The sequence below is a fragment of the Garra rufa genome, chromosome 5 (assembly GCF_049309525.1).
Source record: "Garra rufa chromosome 5, GarRuf1.0, whole genome shotgun sequence".
Lineage (NCBI taxonomy): Eukaryota > Metazoa > Chordata > Actinopteri > Cypriniformes > Cyprinidae > Garra > Garra rufa.
This window is the reverse complement of record NC_133365.1, coordinates 14,776,158-14,795,206: the sequence shown is the minus strand read 5'-3', so window position 1 is coordinate 14,795,206 and position 19,049 is coordinate 14,776,158. Positions and strand designations below refer to the sequence as shown.

The window sequence follows — 19,049 nt, the reverse complement described above, 5'->3', positions numbered from 1 at the left end:
TCCAGTCAAAAGTTTTTGAACAGTAAGGTTTTTAATGTTTTTTTATATATATATATATATATATACAGTAGTCAACATTCGAAGTGGATCAAAACCTTTCATCAAATTTGTCCTAAAACCAAAAAGAATACCCGTTCTTATCTTAGGACAACTTTTGATTAACTTTTTTGATCCACTTCGAATGTTGACTAGTGTATATATATATATATATATATATATATATATATATATATATATATATATATATATATAAATGTTTTTTTTTATATATCTCTTCTGCTCACCAAACCTGCATTTATTTGATCCAAAGTACAGCAAAAACTACAGTTTTGAAATATTTTTACTATTTAAAATAACTGCTTTCTATTTGAATATATTTTAAAATGTAATTTATTCCTGTGATTAAAACTATATTTTAGAATAATTACTCCAGTCTTCGGTGTCACATGATCCTTCAGAAGTCATTCTAATATGCTGATTTGCTGTTCAAGAAACATTTTTATTACTATTATTATTAATAATATTTAAAAACGTTGAGTACTTTTTTTTTTCAGGATTCTTTGATGAATAGAAAGATCCAAAGATCAGCATTTATCTGAAATAAGAAGCATATACATTATACAAACGATTTCTATTTCAGATAAATGCTGTTCTTCTGAACTTTCTATTCATCAAAGAAAACTAAAAGAATTCTGCTCAGCTGTTTTCAACATAATACATGTTTTCTGAGCAGCAAATCAGAATATTACAATAATTTCTGAAGGATCATGTGACTTAAGTAATGATGCTAAAAATTAAGTTTTGAAATCAGAAATAAATTACATTTTAAAATATATTCAAATAGAAAACAGTTATTTTAAATAGTAAAAATATTTTAAAATGTAACCATTTTTGCTGTACTTTGGATCAAATAAATGCAGGCTTAGTTAGCAGAAGAGATGTCTTTAAAAAAAAACATAAAAAACCTGACTGTTCAAAAACTTTTGACTGGTAGTGTATAAACTAAATAAAAGTAACAAAAATATTTGAAGGTGTTTTATTAGATTTAAAGGGGTTTACTGTAATGTGCCCTTTTTTAAAATTGGCATGGTATCATTTTTGTTTAAGTGAATTTCAGTTTTACAAGACTTTATTTACAGTAACAGTTTTTGGTAGAATTATTCAGATGTTCAAGTGTTCTCACAGTATGTTAGTAAACCAATGCCATCTGGTGGTGAACATTAGGCACTGCTAATAAACCACATACTTTAGGTACACTAAACATACACTTCACTTACTCCTGTCACAGTGTTTTTATTATATTGTTAATTAAATTATTGTCATTAAATATTAGACTCAAATTACAACCCATATTATTAACTATGTCTACCATTAAGTCATTCCAAACAGACCAAAATTCACTTTCTATCAGAACAGAAAAGACCAGGAATGCAAGTAATATATAATAAACTTTATTTACACAGAAGGCATAAAAAAACATTCCTTACATTTTTTTCATTTCACAAACATTCCAGACAATCACATTTGACAATAAACAAGTTATGCTATAAATATAAAAAGATATGTGCACTTTCAGGAGAAAACTCAAAAATAAAAACAGACACAAGTAACCACACAAAAGAAAAGATCTTAAAGAAAAAAAAATGCTTGGGAATAAACAAATGGATGACCAGTTCAACAAAAAATGCTGTTACTATGAATCCTCCTCTTTTGGTCCATTGATACACCCCAAATGTCATCATGAAATCCATCTAAATTCGTCGTCTATTAGTCACATCAATGCCAGCTACTGTATTGACACACTGTCCTCTACACTAATACACTGAATTCTGTGCAGTTTGACCAAGTGAAATCCTCAGTGTGTTGTATTTCGCTACAACGAGAAAACAAGGAGCAGCTCAGGAAATAAATTAAAGGCATTTGTTAAAAAGCATTCGTTCAAGTCTTTTAAGCATCTCACAAAGTACATTCTCTTTTAAACTGTCTGAAAGTTGACATGAAAAATTATGTAAAGTACATACAGTGAGATTCCTTGGTTTATAGATGAGTGACGGCGGAGTGAAACGTATGTGAAACAGGAATTGCATTGTAAACATTTGAAAGAGACATCAGACAAAGGAATATAAATTATCTAAAAATCTACATGGCTTTAGTAAAATATATTGTGTTGACTTTAAGATATCAAAACCATTCACTGCATTGGATGCAGTTTTTCTTATGATATTATTGGCCTTTTTGTACCACAACAAACACCGACTCTGTAAGCCATTGCTCACTTTCTCTATATAAATATATATTCTTTCACATTCATGTATGAGTTCTCATTTGTTCAGTAAGCAGCAGAATGTCTGCATACACCTGTGGTTCTTGTAAACTTGAAGAAAGATTGAAAGAATTGTACTATAATATTTAGGTTGCACTATTATAGCTCACTTACATCTGGATTGTGAGTTATAATTTATGAAGGCACTGTGTATTCCCAAAAAGAAGCAGAACAGATGGAGGGCAGGTCAGATCATCTCTTTGTGTTTTCAGAGGCCAGCTGAATATGTCCTTTATGTAGTTCATAAACACCATCGCTCTTAAAAGATAAAAATCCACTGTTTCATTCCAGTGATATGCACTCTGTGTTCTTTTCTTTCAGCCAGCAGGCAGATCCGTCATATGCTATCAAAATACATTAAAAGGGCCCTTGCGATAGGGTTGTGTTACCATTGCAACTTTTGTTGTGTCCGATAGTGTTTTACACCGTGGCGATGGTGTCGTCTGGGTAAATGATCAGAATTTTCTTCTGATCTCCCCCAATGACTGCGAAAAACTCTGTATGTCTGATACCTTGCATATGACCTTTGGTAGTTGGAGGCTGGAAAGAAAACACAAGTACATTCAATTAGAACTATACATTTTAATATATTAAAATATGATACATGTACACTACTTTGTTTTTTTTTCACAAAAATATTAAGGAGCACAGTTGACAAGTTTCTTAAGCACCAAATCAGCATATTTGAATGATTTCTAGAGTTATGACTGTAGTTATTCAGCTTTCCATCACAGGAATAAATTACATTTCAAAATATATTACAAACCTTTGCATTGTAGTGTATAGAACCATTCTACAAAATTGGTGCAAACTGCTGTCCCACAACCAAAATTACAGATTTTTCTTTTATGACTAAAATTATTAGGATATTACGTGAAGATCATGCTCCATGAAGATATTAATTTTTGATTATTAATATGAATTTTCAACTTAATTTGCACAACTTTAAAGTTGATTTTCTCAATATTTCGATTTTTTGGCACCCTCAGATTCCAGATTTTTTAAATATAAAAAATATTGTATTATCCTAACAAACCATTATACCACTTTCAGAGGATATATAAACCTCAATTTCATAAAATTAACCTTTATGACTGGTTTTGTGGTCCAGGGTCACATATAAGTAAGTTTTATATATATATATATAAAATATATAAAATCATCATTTAGTGAGTACTTTCAAATGGAAGGTGGCTGTCTCAAACCCTAACCCCTAAATTTCAACTTATGAAAATGATATTGAAATTAGTTTTGCATTTTATTCCATTGTTGTTTTTAAAAGTATTTTAAAACTGATTTTATATTTTCTTTGTAAATTATGAAACTTTATGTAAAAAAATTTTTTTGCTGAGATTGATTTTAACTACACCCCAACATTTATGATCAGGAAATATTTATAAGTCACTCTCTCTCTCTCATAGCTACATGGTAAGTAAATAGGCCCCATCTTTTTGAGGTAAATGTGTTCAGAAGTTATAAATATGTGTAACTTTAAAGAATGTCAATACCAAACACCATTTGTGACCCTGGACCACAAAACCAGTCATAAGGTTAAATTTGACAAAACTGAGATTTATACATCATATGAAAGCTCAATAAATAAGCTTTCTATTGATGTATGGACCATACAGTATGGTTTGTTAGGATAGGACAATATTTGACTGAGATACATCTATTTGAAATCAGAAATCTGAGGATGCAAAAAAATCAAAAAGACTGAGAAAATCACCTTTAAAGTTGTACAAATTAGGTTCTTAACCATGCATATTACAAATCAAAAATTACATTTTGATATGTTTACAGTAGGAATTTTACAAAAAATCTTCATGGAACATGAACTTTACTTAATTTCTTAATGATTTTTGGCATAAAAGAAAAATCAAAAATTTTGACCCATGCATTGTATTTTTGGCTATTGCTACAAATATACCCCAGCGACTTAAGACTGGTTTTGTGGTCCAGGGTCACATTTTTCTACAATTAAACACTTTTTTTGGGAGTTATTCGATAAGATTTAGTTTTTATATGTGTACATCTGTGCAGAATATTTTTTATTTTTAGTATGTTTTAGTAGTGTTTTAGTATGTGGGTTAAAATTCTGCAATGTGGTCGCTACCGAAAATGTGCGGTCACGGCCGAAGATGAGATGTTTAGTTAAAAATATAGTGTATTGAATTATTCCCTCAGATGCTATGATAGCTTTTGGTTCAGTGTATATTCAAACTAACGAGTCCTTAACTTTGAAATCAGTATGATCAGCTTTACACAAAGAAAAAACGGGATTTAAAATACAACAAATCTTATGAATTACACTTGAAATATTGTTAAAATTGTATTTGTTATTGATTTACCTCTGAACACTTATATTTACAAAATATATTTACAAAAGAAATCTTAATAGGTCAATATAACCCTTCTTATTTAATTATATGCTAGTGTTTTGGAAGTGAGACCTTTGGGGAGAGGACCAATATTCCGAAACTTTCTGACAATACAATATGAGAATTAACTGCCCAATAACTAGAAATTTGTATGATGGATATTATACACTTTGCATACATACAAAATTTGTGTTTCCAAATCTGACTTTGCACCAATTTTGTAGAATGGCCCATATGTAAACTACATATATGAAAACTCAAACCAGAGTATTGTTTTTAGTATCTAGGTCAGAATGATCAGGCTCTATAGGGAGGGCTGTTGTGAAAAGGTTACACAGAATACTTACGATTCATGCAGGAAATCCTGGGCGAATCCCATGAGCCATCCCCTCTGCAGCGAATGGTGGGAACATGTCTCTGGATGAAGCCGTCCATGCACTGGTACCTGATCAAGGAGTTGATCTCATAGCGTGGGCGCAGCTGGCCAAATGCGCGGGCGTTATGGACAAGAGGAGGCTGACTGCAGGACACTACAGCACATAATAGAGTAACCATCAGTAACAGAGAACTGAATGTGAAATGTGATTTTAAAATTATAGCTGCTTTAAAACCACTACAGACAAAAATGCTCTCTTCTTAAATTCCTGTCTATCACTAAAGATATATCTTAGGCCACAGCAGTTAAATAAATAAATGTCTACCTATGCATGCCTTATTATTTTATAAAAGCTCCTCATTCAGGTGCTAAAAGCTCACCTGTGCCTTTCTTGCAGGTGAAGGTGAGATGGTAATTGCAGGGAACATCATTCCACTGGCCATCCTCGTGCCAGATCATTACCACACAGTCCTCCCCTGAGGAAAAGAAACTGTCCGGCTGGTTCGGTCTCCAGTTCTCATATTGCTGCAGGGGAAGAATATGGATAGAGATGAGAATGGCAATGAGAGGGAGACAATTATCCTATAGAAGTACGTTTCAGATATATTATAATAATCATATGACTACAGTACACTTTGAGTTATGACAGTGTATTTTTGGAGTGTTTAAAAATTGTACTCAACACACCTGCACAACTTAAAATACGACCTAGCTCCAAAAAAAAAAAAAAAAAAAAACGGCAATATACTGCTAGTGCTGTATATATATATATTCTTCTTTTACATCCATATGTATGGTTTCTCATTTGCTCAGTAAACAACGGGATGCCTGCATACATTTGTGGTTCTTGTTAACTTGAATACTGAAAGAATCATACTGAATTGTATAATATTTATGGCAGTTGCACTATTTTAGCTCATCTACATTTCGACTGTAAGACAAAATCTATGAAGGCACTGTGTTTTTTGTACATTTTCCCTAAAAATCCAAATTTGTTGTTCCTGGGTTGATAATGTTCACTTTTTCCCCCCATTTTTCTCATTATGTTAAATTGTCACCAAATCTTAGATTTTTTTTTTTACAACTTGTTTTCTTTCAATTAGCACAGGATTTGTATTTCTTCTTGGACCTTGAAAAAGCATTACTTATGGATAATTTGGGCAATATTTATTTAAAAACGGAAGCATATAATCAATCAGTTCCAAAAAGGTATACAAAGCTCATGCTAATTGAAAGAAAACAAGTTGATGAAAAGATTAATTCCACAATTTGGTAATAATACAGCAGCATAACAAATGTATAAACACTTATTTGTAGGCCAGTCATTTTTGATCAGAAACATCACAAATGTAATAAGGTGAGGGGGGTTCTCCAAAAGTTAAAATTATTATTTTAAAAAAAATGTCCCTGTAGAAAACAAATATACAGCACATGCTGGTTAGGTATGTTTTTAAGCATGGCAGCTGGTTTGAGCTGGTTTAAACTGGTCTTTAGTTGGTCCTGAGCTGGTTATAAACTGGTTGTGAGCTGATTTAAGCTGGTCCTAAACTAATCCTGAGCAGGTTATGATCTGGTTTAAGCTGGTCATGTGCTGGTCCTAAGGTGGTCCTAAGCAACCAGCTCCTGCTCATAACCAGTTTAAACCAGCTCAGTCATGCTTCAAAACATGCCTGATCAGCATATGCTGTTTGTTTTTTGTTTTTGTTTGTTTGTTTTTCAACCTGGGTGTGAAATATACTAGATTTCTAGAATACTAGAAAATCTTTTCTAGGTGAAAATGACAGACCTACAACATCAGGGGTTATGGTAAAGATTTGAACATTTGTGATATACACTATGAAAGCAATCAAAAGATTTCAAGCCGAGTATGACTTTCTATGTATGGAGCACATATAGTAGAAAGTCTAGAAAATGATAAAGATACAGATACACTCCAGTAGGGGGCGCTAAGTACATACATCAATATTAAACTGCATTGAGCAGCAGGGAGTGTTGTTTCCGCATTTGGATGGTAGTAGTTATAGTATAGTTATAGCTCCAGTAATATACATCTATATTCAAAAATCACGGACAAACTTTATTCACTGTATTCACTATTCAATGTATATTGGCACTTTATCTAATTTAAATGAAAAAGTTTGTGCATATATGACATTACATAATTATACCCAATGGAGACAGGCTGGAGCTCCAGTCTTTCAGCAGCCCTTTGAATATTACCTAGTCTTCAAACACGAATCGGCCTGTTATTATCCTCTTACAAAAGGAATGTGTGCTTCCTGCTTGAAAATTGACGTAACGCAATTTTTGACCCTCTGGATAACTCCACTGGCAGTTAAAGTTAAATTCATTAACAAACAAATTCTTAGAAATATAGTAATTCTTCTGTATACAGAATTCAATAAGAGTGTTTGGAAACGTAAGTAGACATGTTTGTAGCCCCTCACTGATGCCAACTGGACTGAACGGTCACACACTCACATTTTAGGTCTGGATTATATCTAGTGCAGCCTGTTCCAGGTGCCACTCTTCCTTCACACCTCCATTACCTGTCCGCACCTGTAAGCTTCCTCTACCCTCATTTTATTTTGATCCTCCAGTCCTGAGAGGACTTCCACAGATGAAAAGTCCTATCTCCTGCCCTTCAGGGCTTTCTGGCCCTGCCCTACAAAATGCTGCCATTATCTTTGAAGTAAGAGCCCAGTCAGGACTAAACAACTGTAATTAGCCACTTTCCTGTTCAATGGAGAAACACCTCTAGAACCAGGAAGATGATTGCATATGTTTTCCTTTTTTTTTCACATCTACAAATTCTTGCTAAAAATTCATCATGGAAAATACAAGAAAAATGTATAAAGATTGCATCTATCCACTAATAAATGTGTACATATAAGTTTTGAATAATGCTCTTACCACAGCACTACCATCTGTCCACCGGAAATCGTTCTCAAACATCTTATCATTCAGACCGATCCACTGGTAGTCATGGCCAAGGCCTACAAGAGGAGAGAGAAACAAAGGTCAATTCACCAGCCATATTAGGAACTCTTTGTCAGTGGTTAAAAATAAAAAGCATTTTTGTTCTTATGCATCACACTTCCTGCTCCTGCATCTAGTGCTGGAGGAGCATTCTGCCCCTTTTTTTGGTGATAAACCAACCTTTTTTAACTCTAAAGTCCTGTTTGGCTTTAAAAAAAAACCTGAACCAGTGGAATATTCCATAACTCTGATCACTTTTGCAGTGAGAAGTATAACAAAAGGAAACAAAACAACAGTATCATTCCTTATAAATACCCTAGTTTGCATGCAAATGTAATTGCTGGCATAAGTTGATGATATTAGACAGACTGACCATAACTTGGTTTATGTATACTCACGGTTGATATACTGCTGTTCCTCATGGGACAGGACACTAGCAAGGTGTGCTCCCTGGAGACGGCATTCACGCTCTGCTGTGTCCCAGTTACGCCGATGAGGAAAGAATTTGTAGCAGTGGCCCTGGAACTTGTGCCAGCCATAGTTGCACGTTTCAGTGTCTGCAGGAAATCATATGCGAGTTAGCGTTGAAGCACTACACACAAACTTGACATGTAAACACTAAAACAGATAATCCTGTTGCTGGAAGGGAAAAAAGGTGCATGATAGTGTTTACTGTCAATTTCTTTTTATTAGTTCTTTACCTTTGGGCTTACACTGCAAGGATGTTATCAGTACAATAAATCAAAGCTTTTTTTTGTTCAGTGGCACTCTTTTCAAGTGAGAATGATTTCCCACTCACACCGGACCTGAGGGAATGTTATAACTCCCTTTCATCCTCATTTTAAATTACATGTCAGTTGAACGAGATCACTTAGAGCAAGAGCTACACCCATGTGTCTATCATATCAGGAAGCCAATTCATTTCTGCATAAGAGTGTCTACAGTGGCATGGCGAATGCTCTGAGGCATTGTTCAAGAAAGAGGTATTTGAGTAAAGTAGACCTGTAAAACAAACAACCACTTATATGGCTGTAACCGTTTAGGAAACTCTAAAGCATATTATCAGCCCAGCAGCTTATTAGTCTTGTTGACAAATATTGACTATGATCACTTTAAATTGCAAATAAAGTCTGTCCAATCAGTCGAAGTATGTTTATGTGTGCCGTCACAATCAAGCCAAAGTCTCTGCTGGTACAACTTCAGTCAGACTCGCGTGATATTTTAAAAAGACAAATTATTGTTTTAGTCCAGCTGAAGGCAAACTTTTAAAGTGCTTGTAAACGCACTTACTGACTGTTTGTAGACCAACCCAGGGCTGTTCTATGTCAAGCTAAAAGCTTTGATTCCTTATTTGAAATCACTGTGATTATAGCAGACTTGCCCTGACAGAACCACTAATTGGGAAGGAGGGGTCTCTAAACCTTCTGTAAATTAACATGTGGAAGGGAAAATGTTGGAATAACCAAGATAAAACTATTAAAACTCTCATTAACATATCAGTGCAAGTACACTACCACTCCAAAGTTTTTGAACAGTAAGATTTTTAATGTTTTTAAAGAAGTCTCTTCTGCTCAGCAAGCCTGCATTTATTTTATCCAAAGTACAGCAAAAACAGTTTTACTATTTGAAATAACTGTTTTCTATTTTAATATTTTAAAATGTAATTTATTCTTGTGATTTCAAAGCTGAATTTTTAGCATCATTACTTCAGTCACATGATCCTCCGGAAAGCATTCTAATATTCTGATTTCTGGAAAAAACAAATATTATTATTATTGTTGTTGTTGAAAGCTGAGTATAATTTTTCCAGGTTTTTTAAGTTTAGAAGAACAGCATTTATCTGAAATAGAAATCTTTTGTAACTTTATAAATTCTTTTATCATCACTTGATCAATTTAAAGCATCCTTACTAAACAAAAGTATTGTTTTTATAATTTATTTCCCAACAAATAAATAAATAAATATTTAGTATAGTGTATAATGTTACATAAGCTTTTTATTCCAGATAAATCCTGATCTTTGGATTGTTCTATTCATTAAAGACTCATTAAGAAAAATTACTCAACTTGTAAATATGATACTAAAAGTAAAATTAGCATATTACAACGATTTTTGAAGGATCATGTGACATTGAAAATGTAGCTTTGATCACAGGAATAAACTATGTTTTAAAATATATTCAAAAAGAAAGCAGTTATTTTAAACAGTAAAAATATTTCAAAATGTTACTGTTTTTGCTGTACTTTAGATCAAATAAATGCAGACTTGGTGAGCAGAAGACTTACTATTCAAAAACTTTCGACTTTTAACAATGCATGTAGCAATGTTGGCTTATGATTTTTAAAATGTTACTTAATTTACTATAGATTGCATTTAGCAGCATTTTCTGCATTTCTGCTTTCTCTGTGAGCAGCTATGTCTGAGAACTCACACTCTGAAATACTTTCACTTACAATGTGAGTCACTGCTGAATCAGAGGCAGTTTCTGTGCAGGAGACACTTCTTTGTGTCTCTAATGTTGATGCTATCTCAAGTTTGAAATGAAAATCATGTTCAGAGTACTGGTAATGCCCACATGACGTCAACTTTCATTTGTTTTAATTCTGACAAAAGCCAGATGTGAGTTAAACTGAAGTTTTGGAACAAACCCAGTTTCTAACATCAAGTAAAAATCTACTGTCAATCAGGATCTACAAAACCATGAGTCACATTTACCAAACTTAAATCTGACAAGAATGTCTGAGTATTTTTTATTAGCGCTGACCTCATTTAAAAATTTAGAGGTTCACACGGTACATCTGTGGCTACAGTAACTTAAAGAACCCGAAAAAATTATTATATGTTAAATATAATCTTACCTTGCTCACACAGTGCTCCTGCATAACTCGGAAGACATACACAGGTGAACGAGTTTAGGCCATCAATACAAGTTCCTCCATTACGACAAGGGTTTGTTTGACATTCATCAATGTCTATTAAATAAATGTAAAAACATAAGGTGAGTAAATAATGTACTTAAGTCCATTACAATTTGAACTTCATGAGAATTCAAAGGTGCACTACAGAAGACTTTTTTTGGGTGTAAAAAATAACCAAATCCCATTTTTGAGCAAGAAATAATAAGTGTTTGATAACTTAGTGAATCAGGGTAAGACATAAGCAATTAAGTATATAATAATAATTTATCATTTGAGCAGTCATGTTGTATTTTGTGGGGAAATTCTGAATTAGTTCACTTGAAGGTCAGGTGGTACATTCATCTGGTACACAATCATCCACACAGAAAAGCAGTGTGAAGGACAGCTGATGCCAAATATGTCATGTCATTTATAATTTCGCCACAAGTGGCAGTATTGAGCCCAAAGTTCTGTAGTGCACCTTTAATAAATAAATGAAACACTGATACAACATACCTATTTCACACTGTTCACCACTGTATCCAGGGGGACAGGTGCAGATCTGAGTACCACCTCTTTTTACACAAGTACCGCCATTCAAGCAAACATTATCAGAACAGGAGTGAACACCTGCAGTAAGAGAGAGAGAATATAGGCATGTCTTTCTGTACAAGAATACTGGTTTAGGTATAGAAAGTACAGTATATAACAGTGTTTAAATCATACCTGGAATATCAAATGTCTGCCCGATCATTGTGTATGGAAGGTCTGCTGTACTGTGTGTTGTGCTTTCTTGTGTATTTGGAGGTGAGCTTTTAACCAAAGTGGCTTCAGAAACATCTTCTTTGGAGGAAAATGGTGTTGCAGGCTCACTCTTGGTTGTAGGTGCTGATGATGTCATCTGATCTTCTTCCTGAACTGGAATCTCAGTTGGAAGAGTTACAGCTTCCTCAATCATACCAGCTGCCTCTTGTTTCCTTGAGGCAGTTTCCTTACTGACAATCTTTATATCGGACTCAGGTGTCAGAAGTAAAGGTGAGGTTGTTGCAGTAGAGAGAATTATTGCCTGAACCTCAGCAGATGATGGGATAATAACTGAATCCTCATCTGAGCTGCTCTTCAAATTGCTGGAAGTTGCAGAACCATCATATTGAGGTTGTGTGGTGGTCCTGAATCCTGTATCATTTAGTTTGGATTGTGTTGTATGCTCATCTGTTTCTTCTAAGAATTTTTCTTCTCTTGTTGTGGTGTGATGCTTATTGGATGATAAAGTGTTGTGATGTACCTCCCCAGATGTGCTTAACTCTAAATCACTTGTTCTACTCTTTGGTGAGTTTCTTGAGACACTCTCAAAAGAAGTTTCACTCTCAATTTCTGGTTGCATGGTTGTCTCAAAGCTTGTTTTGGTGTCAAGCTGAGAGGTGGTCTCAGTATTCAAAACTTCTGCTTGTGTGTTTCCATAAGCACTTGTTGCACTGTCCTCCTCAGGATTTGAGGTCTCAATGCTAGTGTCAATGGTCTCAAGGCTAGGTTCCACTTCAAGATGTGAGGTGGTATAAAAATCAGTCTCAACATCAGGCTGTAAGGTGGTATCAAAATCAGTCTCTGCATCAAGCTGCGAGGTGGTCTCAAAGCCAGTCTCAACATCAGACTGTGAGGTGGTCTCAGAATCAGTCTCATCATCGGGCTCTGAGGTGGTCTCAAAATCAATCTCATCATCGGGCTCTGAGGTGGTCTCAAAATCAATCTCAACATCAGGCAGTGAGGTGGTCTCAGAATCAGTCTCATCATCAGGCTCTGAGGTGGTCTCAAAACCAGTCTCATCATCGGGCTGTGAGGTGGTATAAAAATCAGTCTCCACATCAGGCTGTAAGGTGGTCTCAGTATTCAAAACTTCTGCTTGTGTGTTTTTATCAACATTTGTTGCACTTTCCTCCTCAGGTTTTGATGTCTCAATGCCAGCATCAATCTTTGATTCTAAGGTGGTATCAAAATCAGTCGCAAATTCAGGCTGTAAGGTGGTATCAAATTCAGTCTTAACATCAGGCTGTGAAGTGGTCTCAAAACCAGTCTCATCATCAGGCTCTGAGGTGGTATCAAAATTAGTCTCAACATCAGGCTGTGAGGTGGTATTAAAATCAGTCTCAACATCAAGCTGTGAGGTGGTATCAAAATCAGTCTTAACATCAGGCTGTGAAGTGGTCTCAAAACCAGTCTCATCATCAGGCTCTGAGGTGGTATCAAAATCAATCTCAACATCAGGCAGTGAGGTGGTCTCAGAATCAGTCTCATCATCAGGCTCTGAGGTGGTATCAAAATTAGTTTCAACATCAGGCTGTGAGGGGGTATTAAAATCAGTCTCCACATCAGGCTGTAAGGTGGTATCAAAATTAGTCTCAACATCAGGCTGTGAGGTGGTATTAAAATCAGTCTCAACATCAAGCTGTGAGGTGGTATCAAAATCAGTCTCATCATCAGGCTCTGAGGTGGTATCATAACCAGTCTCATCATCGGGCTCTGAGGTGGTCTCAAAATCAGTCTCAACATCTGGCTGTAAGGTGGTCTCAGTATTCAAAACTTCTGCTTGTGTGTTTTCATCAACATTTGTTGCACTGTCCTCCTCAGGTTTTGTTGTGTCCATTTTTGATTCCGATGTGGTCTTAAAGATAGTTTCAACTTCAAGCTGTGAGCTGGTCTCAAAACCAGTCTCATCATCAAGCTCTGGGGTGGTATCAAAATTAGTTTCAACATCAGGCTGTGAGGTGGTATTAAAATCAGTCTCCACATCAGTCTGTGAGGTGGTATCAAAATCAGTCTCAACATCAGGCTGTGAGGTGGTCTCAAAATCAGTCTGAACATCAGGTGGTAAAGTAGTGAAGCTCTTCTCACCTTCAGGTTGGGTGATGTCATCAATGCTAGTTACATCTTCTGAGCTAATGTCTAAGCCAGTCTCATCTTCGGTGTTTGTGTTGTTCATGAAATCTGGCATGGAATATACATTGTAGGGTTCAGTTTCTGTACCATAATCTAACATGTCATCTGTCTTTTCCTCAGTGGAAAGTGGAGCTCCTGTTTTGTAACTTTGCCCTGGTATGTTTGTAGATGAAGGAGATCCCACTAATGTTTCTATGTCTGTAGTCATATTAAACTTTGATGCAGATATAAGAGGTGTGGGGATGGTTGTTGATGGCAATGACAGGTCTTCATCAATCCTGATGTCTGTGTTGGGTTTATGTGTCACTGTCATCTCAGACAAAGCTTGGTGATATAGTTCCCCATCAGTTACTGTAATTGCTTCGGGCAAAGTGGTTGTTGCAAAATGAATCACAATATCACCCTCCATAGGTGATGCCACTGAATCATCTTCAGTTATTAAAGGAGAGTCTGTTGAATCAGACAGTCCTGTAACCATTTCAATTGTTTGATCACCTGAGCCATCATCTGTTAGAGAAAACAATGTACTTGTGGTTTCCTCTGTGTTTGTTAATTCACTCCCCTGAATTACCTTATCAGTAGATGAACTTCTCAGTTCAATGTCATCAACACTTGTCATGTATAATGGGTCCTCTGTATCAGCTGTTAGGTCATTATCATCTGTTGCTGCTGTTTTGCTGTATGTACTTGTAGTGGTTTTGGCAGGTTCAGTTATGCTAGCACTGGATGCAGTATGGAAAGATGCAGTGCTTGTTAAATCTGATACTGGAGAAACTGACTGTTCAGAGTCTGTGATCTCATCTGAATATTCTCCAGAACTTGTTACATCATCCTCAGTAAAGTTAATTTCCTCTTCAGGTGAAACAGTATCAACATAAAGAGGACTACTTGTAACAGCAATGGATGAACTGAAAAGGTGACTGGACACAGTTGTTTGAATTGGTTCATATTGGTCAGTTGATTCACTTAAAGCTTCCACCTCAGAAGATATTGTATGTAGTGGTAGAGAAGCTTGTGTTGATACATCTTCAGATGGGTCCTCTTCAGCTGAGACCATTTCTATGACTTTGTCTGTGGACACTTGAGATGTCAAAGTGGATGTTTCCAGAATACCATCATCAGTAGACAAAGTGTCTCCTGAGGAGTCATCAGTCAGTGTCTCCACTGTAAATTCTATGGATTCTGTGAAGGTCAGACCATCTTGTGTGTGTTCAGGTACATCAGAATCAGTAGCCTCAGGAGATTGTGTTGCTTGTGTTTCCTCTTCTAAATTTGTTGAACCGCTCTGCAAGATGTCTGGGGTTGATTGGGTTTGTTGAACTATTAACCTGTCTGTTGTGGTTTCAAATGACACATGTAACTGAGATAACTCAGTACCATCCATTCCAGATCCCTCTGGCTCCTCTGTCATAAAGCTTGAGGGTTGTGCTGTCATAACAACTGGGGTTACCCCAGCTGCTTCTTCTGTAGCAATTGTAGGGGCGAAGGGAGAAGACTGCTCTAAAACAGACATAGTATCTGCATCAATAATCATGTCATCCTTAGTGAAAACGTCTGGTTTTATGCTATGATCTTTCATGCTCTCTGTTGCAGTTGAAAACAGCTTATCTTCATCTTCCTCCTCCTCTGTGAATATTAAGACTGGGCTTGTTGGAGTGACTTGCTGATCACCACCATCCTTAGAGAAGACCAATGGAGTAGTGGTGGACACAGGATCTTGAGGTTTCACAAAAGAAGGCAAATTAGTGTGGCTGGTTATCACTCCAGATGGTGTTCCAGGAGCTGTAAAGCTAGTGGCTGCTAAATCTGAAACGGAAACACCAGTATGGTCCTGCTCTGTTGCTGCTGTCACTGAGACCTGAGTGAAACCTTCAGCATTTGTGCTTGAGAACACACTCTGCATTTCAGTTGTTGTGTGTCCCTGTGAAACAATGCTGGCTGTACTGTATTGTCCACTATTGACTGAGCTAAAGGTTGTTTCTCTCGTCTTTGAGCTTGATAGCAAAGGTGAAGATGTTACGGGAGTTGTATCATCACCTGATCCATCATCTTCTGCTCCATCCCCCTCAGTTGAGTCTTCCCCACTACCATCCTCTGAAAGTGAAGTTGTAAATGCTGCAGTTGACTGGGTGGAGCTCAGGAATGAAGAAGATGGGGATAAGGTTGACTTATGTATGAAATCTGTACTGCCAGTGACAGATGCAGCACTCGAGAAATCTGTTTTCTCCTCAGTCTCGTCAACTTCTGCCTCATCAGTTCTTACAGTTAGGTCCTCATATGCCTTAGTTGTTGGTGTTTCGGATACCTCATCAGTAGGATCTTCTTGTGAGGTAAATTCCTTGTCATCCTCTGTGGTTGATAAGGCAAACCCATTTAGGTTGTTTTCTAAGGTGCTTGGCTGTAAGGTACTCTTTTGTGTCTCTAAAACTGATAAAGCCTCAGATGTGCTTGACAGTGCTGCAGCAGGTGTTGTAGCTCCCGTTCTCTCTGGTTGTGTGATTGTAGTTGAAGTTGATTTGTCCTCAGAGGCTGTACCTTGAGGAGGAACTGACTCAAGAGCTGCTGGGGATATTTCACCACTAGAGCCATCATCTTCATCCACTTCACTTTCAGCAGTCATTTCACTACCTTCAGTAGATAAAGATCTCACTGCTGTTTGGACTGTGCTAGACATCAATGTTGATTTAGTTTTGAAGGACGTGGAATGGGAAGAACTTACAAAACTCACTGGCTCCGATGTGCTGTTAGTCTCACTGATTTCCGCCTCATCAGTGGCCACAGTATATTTGTTGTCTGTTGGATTCACTCTGTTCTCTTCACCAGAACCTTCCAGTTGAGTGGTTTCTTGGTCATCTTCTACAATACCAGAGCCTTCCCTTTCTACAAAAGCAGATGTGATAGGGCTCGAACCTCTGTCAAGTTCTGTGAAGCCAGTGCTAGTTATACGAACTGTAGGAGAACCAGTCTGAATTTTGATGGTCGCTGATGAAACACGCATGACAGGGGACACTCCTGATCCTTCATCATCTCCTGTGTCATCCTCTGTATCAGATGAAACTGTTGTGTGCTTGCTGTGGCTTTTGTTAGAAGATGTAAACATTGTTTCTGTGGTGTGTTTAGTCAACTGTGATTCAGTAACAGCATGAGAAGGTCTAATCATGGATAATTCAGTCGTTGAAGAGACAATCTCTTTTTGAGATGTCATCACCTCTTTGCTTGTGACTGTTCTGATCATGGATGAGGGAGCTGAGGTGATCATATCTGGTAAAGCTTCTTCACTCACAGTTGTTGTAACATCTATTGTTGCTGTCATGTTTTCTGATGGCTGCACTCCGGAAGCAGGAGTTGACGCAAAACCAGCAGCAGTTCTCTTGTCCTCTGATGGTGTAACATGGTGAGGTATTGATTCTACAATAGCAGAGGATATTTCACCAGAGCCGTCGTCTTCAGCCACTTCACTTTCTGAAATGTATCCACTACCTTGATCAGGAGTTGAGTCTGTAACTACTGTTTGGACTGTGCTTGAAAACAGCTCATTTGTTGATGAAGTGGAATGTGAGGAACCTGAAGGTCTCACAGGCTCTGATGTGTGGTCAGTGTCATGAATTTCTGCCTCATCAGTTGCTACAATGTAACCATCATATGTTTTAGTTGTCAGTGTAATTCTATCTTTATCACTGGAAACCTCTTGCTGAACTGTTTCTTCTGAGATATTATAGACAAAAGTGGAAACATTTGCTGTTTGATGTTTCTCCGTTGGCATAATTCTTGGGATATCTGCATTAGTTGAAGTCAACAATGAGCTTGCATTGGTCAGTTCTATAGCAGGTACTGTAGAAGGGGTCTGTGTGGCAGTTTGTTCTGTTTGCATTTTCACAGAAGGTAAGATTTCAGATAATGTATTGTCTAAATGTACAGTCTGGGCAGAGAAGAACTGAGTTTCTGAAACATTAATGATGGTGGATTCAGATGGTTTTGCTGACAGATCTTTGTCCTCCATAATAGTAGCTGTGGTTGCTCCTGTATGAGAAGTAACATCTTTACTTGTAACTGTTTCTCCGGTTGAGGCCCCAGTGTTGGGGGATGAAAATGTATGTACAGCACTAGTTACAGTTTCTGTACTATGTGTCTCAGCTGTCTGATCTCTTGTAGCCTCAGTATCTGTTGAGATGGACACTGAGACTGTTTCTGTTGTGCCAGATGATGTTTTGGTAAGTTCTTGGTCTAATGTGGTTGGAGTATAAAGTGAAGAACTTGTTGTTGTGAACTCTTTGGTAAAAATATCAGAGGACTCCTCTCCTGAAGCTTCAGACTCTGTAAATGGCACACTTGAAGAAAAACTTGATGGTGACAGTTTATTTTTGGCAGTTGTCTTCTCTGAGATCATTGTAACAGTGCTTTCAGATAATGTCTTTTCTAAATGTCCAGTCTGAGCAGAGGTGAACAGAGTCTCTGAAATATCAATGATGGTGGATTCAGATGGTTTTGCTGACAGATCTTTGTCCTCCATAATAGTAGCTGTGGTTGCTCCTGTATGAGAAGTGACACCTTTACTTGTTACTGTTTCTCCTGTTAAGTCCACAGTGCTGGGGGAAGTAAATGTATGAAGAGCACTAGTTACAGTTTCTATACGATGTGTCTCAGCTGTCTGATCTCTTGTAGCTTCAGCATCTGTTGAGATGGACAGTGAGATTGTTTCTGTTGTCTCAGAAGATGTTTTGGTAAGTTCTTGGTCTGATGTGGAAGGAGTATAAAGTGAAGAACTTCTTGTTGTGAACTCTTTGCTAAATATATCAGAGGCCTCATCTCCTGAAGCTTCAGGCTCTGTAGATGGCACACTTGAAGAAAAGCTTGATGTTGACAGCATATCTTTGTCAGTTGTCTTCTCTGAGATCATTGTAACAGTGTTTTCAGATAATTTCTCATCTAAATGTCCAGTGTGAGCAGAAGAGAACAGAGTCTCTGAAACATTAATGATGGTGGATTCAGATGGTTTTGCTGACAGATCTTTGTCCTCCATCATTGTAGCTGTGGTTGCTGCTGTATGAGACGTAACATCTTTACTTGTTACTGACTCTCCTGTTGAGTCCCCAGTGCTGGGGGATGAAAATGCATGTACAGCACTAGTTACAGTTTCTATACTATGTGTCTCAGCTGTC

The 19,049-nt window shown here is 36.8% G+C and overlaps 1 protein-coding gene across 1 annotated transcript in view; it reads right to left on the bottom strand.

The window, feature by feature from the left end:
* Positions 1-1,435: 1,435 nt before the first annotated feature.
* Positions 1,436-19,049, bottom strand: part of vcana (versican a) — a 48,246-nt gene continuing 30,632 nt past the window's right edge. The window contains exons 5-11 of the mRNA XM_073839921.1: positions 11,473-11,586; positions 10,918-11,031; positions 8,458-8,616; positions 7,994-8,076; positions 5,461-5,605; positions 5,052-5,234; positions 1,436-2,863 (exon numbers count right to left, since the gene is read on the bottom strand). Of these exons, the coding sequence (XP_073696022.1) occupies positions 2,709-2,863; positions 5,052-5,234; positions 5,461-5,605; positions 7,994-8,076; positions 8,458-8,616; positions 10,918-11,031; positions 11,473-11,586 (953 nt within the window). The 3' untranslated portion in view covers positions 1,436-2,708. The remainder of the gene's footprint in view (positions 2,864-5,051; positions 5,235-5,460; positions 5,606-7,993; positions 8,077-8,457; positions 8,617-10,917; positions 11,032-11,472; positions 11,587-19,049) is intronic.